The 10,728-nt window shown below is 34.5% G+C and overlaps 1 protein-coding gene across 1 annotated transcript; it reads left to right on the forward strand.

The window, feature by feature from the left end:
• Nucleotides 1-629: 629 nt before the first annotated feature.
• On the forward strand, nt 630-6,602 carry LOC143617900 (uncharacterized). Its single transcript, XM_077090303.1, has 9 exons — nt 630-905; nt 1,801-1,937; nt 2,143-2,269; nt 2,377-2,454; nt 2,886-2,984; nt 3,068-3,481; nt 3,513-4,594; nt 5,625-5,634; nt 6,058-6,602. The coding sequence occupies exons 1-9, from the start codon at nt 630-632 to the stop codon at nt 6,463-6,465; spliced, it is 2,631 nt and encodes an 876-aa protein (XP_076946418.1). The 3' UTR covers nt 6,466-6,602.
• The last annotated feature ends 4,126 nt before the right edge of the window (nt 6,603-10,728 follow it).

Genomic DNA, 10,728 nt, shown 5'->3' on the forward strand with positions numbered 1-10,728 from the left:
CCTGATGGGTTTGAGACGGACTTTAATAAATGGGTTTGAGTCGCAACTACTTTTAATTATGAAGGTGTTTGGGATTGAGTTTGAAAAATGCTTATTGGCTTTTTCAAGAAGTCAATAAGCAAAAAGGGTGTTTGGCAAATGTAAAAGCCCCCTTTGTTTTGGCTTTTTGATTGGCTTGAAAAAGCACTTTTTCAAAAACCCTAATTCGGGGCTTTTCAAAAATGCTTTTGGCTTTTTGATTGGATTTTTACTAATCTAACCACCCTATACTCCTTTTGGTCATTTTATGTAAATAAGCTAAGCCAAACATTTTTTAAAAAGTGATTATGCTTTTCCAACCACATAAGCTAATTATAAGACTTTTTTAAAAACTCATTTTAAAAAATCCAGAAGGCAACAAGGACCTTTTGAAAAAAAAAACCAATTTTGGAGTTAAATAACACATCCCAAACACGGCTTATATCTCAAAATTTACAAAAACTGTGAAAAACCAATAAGTAATTAGGGTTTAGGGTTTTTACAAGAACAAACAATCCAGTGTCATTACTTACCTCTCACTCCTCTCCCAATCCTTGTGACTTCAGAATGCACCATACGCCATTCACTTGCCGTTAAATTCACACCAACAAATGGAGACTGAAGATGACGATTTATACGCCGACGTTGAGGCAGAAGCAATAGCATCCTCCGCCATCAACACTGCTGCTCCACAATCCTCTAATTCACACCGTTTAACAGATGAAGATCGAGTATGTGTTAGTGTTGATAACGATGAGGATGACGACGACGATTTTGATATTGTTTTGAATAGCAATGATGATAATGATTGTAATAATAAGCACAGGAACGGTTTGAGTGTTTCGAACTTGCGGAGTAGAGATTATTTGGAAGATGACGATAATGTGGTATTGCTTTAGTTATTATGAATCAAGTGTGATTGATTTGAGTTTGTAATGTGGTTTTGTGATTGTATTATTACAGGCGTGTAAACAAGCCCAGCTGAAATGGACAGGGCGCGTTCGTGTTTGTTTGTTTTACTTTACTTTGCACCGACACGAGCAGTTAAACGATCGAGTTTCTGTGTTCATGTTCGTTCGTTTAGAAAATGAACATGTTCGCTTGTTAAAAATCTAAACGAACTGTTCATGAACATGACTGAACAAACATATATGAACAAATCTAAGCATACATAAATGAATGTAAATAAAATACAGATAGTATTTAACTATTTTGTATTTATATATAAACGAACCTAACTAAGCGAACATAAATGAGCGAAAGAAGCATGTGTTCTGTTCAAAGTTAATCTTGAAACGAGTTCAAAGAGTTCAAAGAGAAAGTTGAATGGGCTAAGTGAAAGAGTTAAATTAATTAGTATTCAATTAATAGTTTGAATGTTTAGAGTTGCCTGTTAGCAAATTTGTTCTTTGCATGTTTATCTTATTACTTTGAAGGTCTAGTGAGTATGGCTTTGAGTCGTAGTGTGTTTAGGAAGTTAATTAGTATAAGTAGATGGCTAGGGGTATGTAATTAAGGTGTCAAGAATTATAATAAACAGAAAAAAAGTCGATCTTGGTTAAGATCAAAATCCGTGTTCGTGTTATTGGGCCTGATTTCCAACATGTTCATGTTCGTTCATTTAATTAAATGAACAAAGCGTTTTGTTTATGTTCATATGTTTGTTTGTTAAACGAACTTCCTGCCGAACAGTTCACACGTTCGCTTTGTTACATGCCTAATTGTATATGGATTGAGCTCCTAATATTAAACTTATGTTTGTGTATGAATTTTTGTATGTAGTATCTAAGATCTCAATCAGCGACATATGGAAGTGATTTGAAAGGAATTGGATGCATGCAAGCAGCTTATTGGCAGCAATTAGGGTTAAGATCATTGGGATCTCAATCTGCACAGAGTTTCTCACTTCCCAGGGCTAGGTAAGTGTTATGCATTCAAATTTAGGTTACAAATGCAGCATCATTGTGTTAAAAACTTGTGAAACTGCTGATTTGATGGTAGAATGATTAATTATGGATGTTATTATGTTAGTTGCCATAAAAGTGGTGCAATTGTACATTATAGGAATTACTGCAATGTCTAGGTTATGCAATTAAGTGGTGTGGATTTATATGTATCTTACAGGAACATACTAGATGTAAATATTGATGTATTTGAGCAGAAGCCTTGGAGGCATCCTGGTGCAGATATAACAGACTATTTCAATTTTGGGTTTGATGAAGATAGTTGGAAGCTTTATTGCAACAAAGTGGTAATAAAGTCTGTTCCTATGTATATTCTTGTAACGATACAAATAATATTGTATTCTTGTGGTTAGATAATTTTTCTTGGGTGTCTACTATTTAATGTTATGGACAGGATGAATACCATCATAGAGGACCTGTGTCTAGTGGGACCCTACCTTCAGAGCCCATTCAATCAACAGAAGTGGACGTGGTATACATAAATTAACAATTTGTAAAGTAAATTTAGTTGTTTGATGGTAGAGGTGATAATTGTGATTCGTATGCTTATGAATCAATCGATTTGGGTGGTGTTTGATCTCAAATGCCTTAACTGAAAACTGAAAAATGCATCAAGTCAGATACTCATATTGTTTAAAAGTTGGCCACAATATGTTTTTGTTGCATACAAATTGTTTTATTCACAGATTCAACTGATTATACTATTACTAGCAGTCTGACTATATATACTATTTGTATTTGTACAAAAATGGACTAGAACAGTGCTTGTGGGTCAATGCAACCCGATCTTTGTCTCGTACTAAATATTATCTGTTCAAACATGACCTGTTACCCGATCCATCTATCTTGTCACCTGTACATGCTAATTTTATGATCATTAAGTGGATATTTTGTTACTTTCAGGGTAAAGGTCAAGCAATTGAAGTAGAAGACAGAATTTTTGAGCGCCAATCATTCATGGATTTAAAGCTCCAGCCGGAACGCGATTCAGATGCCATACAAGTATTGTTTTTGACCTTTACATTAGCTAAAGTTTTGAAGTACTTAAATCTCTTGTTTCACTGCTAATAACATGATTGTAACAGATCACCATTCTGGATCCAGAAGACCCTTCTGTACCTGAAACATCCAATCATGGAGATGCTGGTGGTGATGATGATGTCACTGATCATCTTTCTTTTAGTAGTGCAACCGATGAAACAATCAGAACTTCAAATGACACAAAAGAATCCAATTTGGTAGAAGAATCGGTTGAGGAAGAAAAGAACCCTGATAATCATTCAAAGTCATTTAAAATTGATTCATATATTGACAGGCGAAAAGCTTATGCTCATGACAGATGTGTTACTGGGTTAACTCGGTCAATGAAGCCTGACTACCATCATTCAGAGGACTCAAACAAATCAGATGACAAAAGTGGTCGTGATGAGGATAGATATCATGCAAGAAGGTTGGTTGCTAATAATAACAGAAAACATGCTGGCCATATATATCATGAAAGAAACAATAATAATTCTGCATATAAAAAATAGGACCCACAAAGATTTTAACCTGAAAACACTCCATCAAAATGATTACATCATCTCAAGAAGATTAGATAAAAGGAAATCTTTTGATTCTTATGAGGAAAGCATGTCGTATTCAAAATCAGAAGTACCTTCAGATTGCTATGGTGAAAGGTTTTGTAGCTATGAAGACTGGGATGCTGAAAGATTTGGTCCCAATATAGATCGACCCGTTTTTAGAAATTCAGAAGATGATGAATATTATGATGAACGAAAAAAATATATTGAAGATAACAGAATGATGGAGCGGGATTGGGGCCACAATGAAAAGGGTCAAAAGAGAAATAAAGGCAAAATTGATGAGTTTTATCTTGATTCGGGATATCGTGATGATGCACATGGTGAAAAGTTTAGATCGTATACTAGTAATGACAGAAAAAGATATGATATTGAATATACTAGATGGGAATTTAGAGGCCCTGGAAGAAACAAGAGGACGGTTTGTAGTTTTGAGTTAGATAATTCTTTGTTGAAAAGAGATCATGTACGGTCTTTTGCATCACGATCTTCTGAAGAATCTGATTATAATAATGACAGATGGCATGATAACGTGATGCCTAAGTACAGAAGACATGGGAGTTATGAAAGACAAAGTTTTGAACCTTTAGATAGAGAAGATTACATGATTGATATTGATGATCATGTGGATATGAGGAGAAAAAGGTGTCATTGGCAATCTGAAATTGAATGGGAAGATGAATTTATGTTTAGGCACGAAGATGCTAAATTTTATGCTAACAAAAGTTCATTTCCTATTAAAAAGGTTTTTAAACGTGAAAGATTTGTTTCTGAACATGATCCTGATCATATTGAAGAGTTGATTGATGATCCATATGTAGTTTATTCACAGTTGGTTGATGGGTCTGGTTATGTCAAGCGGTTGACTGCTGGCCAACATGCAACTGGGCATGGATATTATAAACAGAAAAATGAAGGTTTTAGTGGTAATAAGTATGGTAAAACTTATGGAAAGAGTCGTGAACGACTACCAACACCGTGGTCCAGGAATTCACATTTGGTTGTCGGGGCAGTTAAGGTAAAATCAGGGTAATTAAGGATCAAATATTGTATCATTTTAATATTATATCTATCTACACACACACACATATATTATCTCATTTATTGTTTCATCAGTACTTGTTTCACCATGATATTGCTTTCATTGATATTGATATGCACTCGTTCTTTTGGTAATCATACACCACCGATCATTAATATATTCTTACTAGTTATAAATCTGTAACATCTATTACTGTTCTTGCATATCATTTATAACATGGTTTTGTGCCTGTTCATTTATCAACTCAAATAGTGCTAGAAATACTTTGTGGACGGGCCTATATGAGTTGGATCGGGTAAATTGTAGGACGGGCTGATGAGTTGGCTTGGGTTAGACGGATCCATTAGCACTGTTATGTCCCTAATTTTTTTGGATTTTCTAAACTAGTATATATTAACTGTAACTACAGAGCCTATTTACTAAAATATAGGGTCTGCTCAATACAAAAGCCAATTTGAAGTAAATAACTGTGAGAATTGCATAAACACTTGTACATTTTGCTTTAGTTGTGATACATAATGTGGTTACTGGTAATCGCTTACCTACTGTCTCACTAACTCCCTGCTCTCATTATATGTGTGAAGCACTATGTACAAGTGAATTGTGCGGTTCTGATTGTTATCTATTTAAAATTTTGTTCTTAATTGAATGCACACCTATTGAAATAATGTCATCATTTTAACAAAAGCAATTTGGGAAGTTATAACTTTAGGTTAATATCAAATGTTAAACTTGTTTCTTATTTGCTAAAGGTTTTTTTTTAATACCTGTTTGACCTTATATCAATAAAACGTAACCAAGGTGATTTGTTTTCACCTGCATGGCTGCACCAGCAGGTAGTAAGCATATACGGTAAATAGTAGGCTAATTTATTTGTTTCTTGGTTATCTTCCACATTTTGATGTAAACTTGAAACTACTAGATGATGACAAATTTTCAGCTCTCATAATTGGTGTACAGGTAAAACTGTTATTTACTATATTTTACGTTCATAGATGTCATGCTATATCTCTATAGATATAACTGGGTGGGTGGCCAAGTTAGGTAATGCGCCACATCAGGTTACGTCAAAACCTAAGTTTTTGTTCCTGCAAAAAAGGGTCGTGTGATCCGAGACACCTTTTCTGTTTTATCAAAGTTTTTTTTTTCTTTTTCTTTATAATTGGTGTGTATAATATTGTTACAGAATTTATATAATAGGTTTATGGTAAGAAAATGCAATTGGTGCAACTTTTGACCTGTTTGACTGTTTTCTTTTTAGCTAGTTTTTCTAAACTTAGTCTTTTGATCATTGGAGATATAGCATAATCAATGATCCCATTAACAAGTATTGTCAAAACTAGTCAAAATTGTCACCATGTTTAGATTTGGATATTTATCATATTTTTTGACATGATATGTACTTAATTTCATCAAAATGATTTTACATATTTATGAACTTACTCTGCAGTCTTCTAAAAAACACAAGAAGCCCAAACGGATGGATTTCAACACGTGTCTAAACAATAAGGTGGCCCGAGCTGAAGAAACGAAAGCAACTGATGAACTTTTGGACATGGGGGAAGGTCAGATTCTAACCAAAGAAGTACAAGTGGGACCCGTGATAGATAAAACTAGGTCACACGTAAACGGGCCCCATAACCAAAATGGAAAACCGGGGCTTGATAATACTCGGATCCTTGAGGCAATGGCAAAGATGGAAAAAAGGAGAGCACGTTTTAACAAGCCTAATGCTATCACTAGAAAGGATTCTGATAGCTCGATTAAGGTTTCAGTTGGGGACTGGGTTCAAGAAACTGCCTCAAATAAGCAACAAAGACCAAGTAGAAAGAGGAGATGGGGAGCAAGTGGTAAATGACATGTGTAGATCAAACAGAGGTAAAGAAACCGAGACAATTTTAGATAGTTTTCCTGAACATATTAGCAGCGAACATGCTTACTGTTTTGTGAACATATTAAATTTTCTGATGGCTTACACAGTAAAATCAGATTTAGTGAATGAATTGTGATTCCCCATACTTTATTATATCTGTGCTAGTTTTTAAGAATGTGACATGTTTAGTTAAACATGTCGTGTTGCATTCACGATATCAAGATCAGTGGATTATGGTTTCGGTGAACCAATAGTTAACAGACTTTAGGCTTTCAGTGTATATTAAAAATTAACTGCTGACTGTTTGCTGGTTAGTAGGAAGATTCAGTAGATGATACATAAATTCATTTAATGATCCATTGACCGTTAATCGAGCTGAATATTTCATGTTCATACACTTCAAACAAAGATCAAAGATAGAGAGATATAAGGAAGAGATATTTAAAGTGGAATCATTATAAAGAGTATAGACGCTGATATTATGTATAAGCGACAAGCTTATGTGGGTATTTTGTGTTGAGATTATAGGGCATTATAAGGATACTATAGTGCGGATAAAGCTCCTGCACCATCCCCAGACATTATAGGGGCATGTGCGTTTCTACAATAAAGCCCTGTGTATCTTGAATAGGGACATTAACTATTACACATGTTTTTGGTTAAAAAAAGTGACGATGTGGCGGAAAATGCTCCTTAAGAAGCATTAAGCATGCATGGCCTATGATTTAATTTTATAGCATTGCATTTAGTGATATATGGTATAAAACCATGCCTACTGGGAGAATGCAAGAATTTGGGATGAATGATGCTGACTTTTAGGTTAAATATGCTTAAATGATATGCTAATGGTGGCCAATTTCATTGTAATTAATACACTTAATGGTAAAGGTCTTGCATGTTATGTCACTATTGATGGACATACAAGCTTACACATAGTTCAAGCTTGTGCTGGAAAATGAAAACTTGAAATTCAACTCTAAAGCTTTGAGAAGGTGGCACGATTTTTGAATAGTTTTAATTGATTTCGCGCGTTTACAATGTTAAAATATGGAAAACTATTCGGTTGTTGGTTAGATTTTGCAATCCATCCTCGTTCTCTTCTATATGTAATCATCCGAAAAAAAAAGAAGGAAAAACTGATATCCGATCTTGTGATTCATCATCATCATCATCGTACTCAGTATATCCCACCAATAGCAATGCTATGGTAGGGTCTGAGGAGGGTAAGATGTAGACAGCCTTACCTCTATCCCATAGGGATAGAGAGGCTGCTTCCGGTGAGACCCCCGGCTTGATAGTAGTTTTGAATCGAGCCTTGGACATAAGACACATAACACTCAATCCTCGGGACACCGGCTGATTGGTGCATGTGCCATTGTCTTTCGGCTATCAACGCCACCACATGATGCCTGATTAACCTTCCGCCACTTTTAACGTTATTTTCACGTGATTAGTAAAATAACTTCAAAATTAGTGCAATTTTACTTTTGCCCACCCAAGGGTTCACACATATATACATTATATGTGCGCACCGCAAGCAGGGCGTTATATCCGATCTTGTGATTGTTTATAACAAAAGAGAGTTCATACATCTGCAACCATTTTACATAGTTTGATCACACACAAAGAACTACTGACACGTCTCCAATATCGTGTCTCATAGGAAAACTATAACATGCCTGATGCACACATGAAAACAATCGTAAAAACACCTTATGCGCATACTTTTATGCATAATTTCTCGGCTTTTGTCATGGATTTATTTTCCACCAGTGGGTAGCCGATTGAAACCTCGATTGTGAATACTGTCTTTTATTTTGTTGGGTATATACAAAATTGTTATGGCTATTATCACACAACAAATCAATAAACCTTCAGCCAAATAAATAAACCAAAATTAGGTAAACTTTTAATTTTATGTTTTTTGTTATTGAAAATATCTACCCTATATATCTGCTTACCAATGGACAGAAGACCCAACTTGAAATACTTACTGGACACCAAACCTGCAACATGATTAAATCACTAAATGTTATTCCACAAGAATATTAAATCTTTTAATTCTTTTAGATATAAGACAATCATAACATTTCTCAAACTAGAAGCCATATTTAGATTAGAAACTAATAAACAAAACTTTCGAAAATACTATATGACCTTTCTCACGGCAATTTGCATGACGTCGCCCTTTGCCACACGAACAAGAAAAGGTTTGTTCGTCATCATACACGCATAATCCGCCACTAGCCTCACAAGAGCCACATTCAACACTTGCTGACCATTTTAACCCGAAACCTTGTTTCATGGCGTTTCCAAAATCTGTTATAGAACTTTCAGTACTCATAGGGATTGTTACTAAAGAATCACAATTGGTTTTCCAATCAAACTTTGGAACCGATCCCTCCGAGAACATATATGAATGCTTAGCGCCGACTTGAAGACATTTTATTGGATCAACACCAGAAGGATAAACCGTACAATTATAAAAGAAGTTTATCAGTTTGACATTGTTACTATAACTCAAGAAGCCAGTAGAACTGTTTATCCCGACATCATGTGGAGCCACTGGACAAATGCTGTCACCAAGCTCATAAAATGATACAACAAAACTCTTTTCGGTGTTATTGATACTTTTGACATGATACAAGTGTGTATTATCTAGTTGAATTGTCGGTGTCTTGTTGATACATGTGACACCCAAACTCGGATATCCAAAATGATCGGTCCTTTGGGATAGTTGCCAAAATGGGTAGGCGAAATCGACACCATCTCCACAAGAAAAGGAAAGAGGAGATTTGGACAAAGAGTTGCCTTTGATGATGAAGATTGAGAGAAAGATAGAGGGAAGAAGTTGATGCAAAGATGCCATGAAGATTGAATTTCTTGAAGGATGGAACCTTATAAGAAAGATACATTGAAGTTTAATGAATAATTTATTATTTTGTTTTAGTTAATAAAGTCAACCGCCCCAATTTAAAAATAGATATAATATAATGCATGCTTAAATATTTTTTTAACAATTATTTGGAATACTGACAGATCACCGACCCATCCGGTTATCTACATGTCACTTTTAAGAGGAACCCCGTCATAGTTGAGAAAAACCATGGCCCAACCAGAAACCTTTTTTTTTTTGGATGTCATGGGCGAGACTTGACCTAAGATCTCCCTTTTTTATAAACTAAAGTTTTTGTGTATTCCACCTTAACCATTTAGACCGAGAATTATTGGCGTATCTAAAATACTTATTTTACTAGTTTAGGTTTTACATATATATGATATTTAGAAAATATACATAAGTCAATGGAGCAAGTAAGTAGTAAGTGGTTTATACTATATTATAGTGCAACTGTTTTTTAATATATTATTGAAAGCACATAAAATAATGTAACAGATGTATTTTTTATATAAACCTTATTTATTACTATGCAAAACTCTTGGAAAAAATAGTATGTTTGAAAAACTCGAATAGCGTATTCCGGATTTTACAAGTTCATCTAACCTCTATAATAAAAAAACTTTTATGGGACAGCTGTCTCTTTCACAATCATCCAGAGTTTTATTTTCCCGCCCATTACTTATTCGTTTTTTTTATTTCTTTAATTTCTATTCTACTTCCCATGGGCTATCATATCAAGATTCATCATCTTCACAATTCCTTTTCTCCGTCGCCAGCAAAACCTTATACTAACATAGGTCGTTCTGACATGTGACACCGGCTATTTGATGGGTGTTAATCGAGAACAATTGGATGGGTGTTAATTGGCTATGTGAAGAATTATTGAATTAAAATCCATACTTAAGGGATTGGTTTCAAATAAATCGATTGTAGCCCGGTGTTTATTGAATCAAAATGCATGTACACCAGGTGATTTAACCTTCAATTTTTTGCCTCTTCTCCATCCTACGATTTAGTGTTTTTTTATGCGGGTATGCTTATTGTGGTTATTCACCTTTTTTAATTCAAAGTTTATTTTTGTTAAAGTTCATTGTAATACATGTGTAGCTGGTAATTCAAAGTTTATTTTTGTTAAACTATAAACACCAATCGATCTTACACTATTCTCAGGTTATGTTAAAAACACCATATCTGAACTATTAAGAAGATGCTGAATAATATAGTTATTTATGCGTTGCAAATTGTTAAATGCGTTGCAAATATATGTGATATGCACATCAAAAGTAAATGGAATATAGAATGATCTACTTCTGTATAAGTTTTGATAGCGATTATATAGATGACCAATG

The sequence above is a fragment of the Bidens hawaiensis genome, unplaced genomic scaffold (genome assembly GCF_021521415.1).
Source record: "Bidens hawaiensis isolate Kalapana, Puna unplaced genomic scaffold, B.hawaiensis_p1.1 tig00060100_1, whole genome shotgun sequence".
Taxonomy (NCBI): domain Eukaryota; kingdom Viridiplantae; phylum Streptophyta; class Magnoliopsida; order Asterales; family Asteraceae; genus Bidens; species Bidens hawaiensis.

Excerpts from the sequence above, each read along its gene's own strand:
- LOC143617900 (XM_077090303.1), top strand. The coding sequence starts at position 630 with ATGGAGACTGAAGATGACGATTTATACGCCGACGTTGAGGCAGAAGCA. Across the intron at positions 2,455-2,885 it reads AATCAACAGAAGTGGACGTG|GGTAAAGGTCAAGCAATTGA; the intron begins GTATACATAAAT and ends TGTTACTTTCAG. Across the intron at positions 2,985-3,067 it reads GCGATTCAGATGCCATACAA|ATCACCATTCTGGATCCAGA; the intron begins GTATTGTTTTTG and ends TGATTGTAACAG.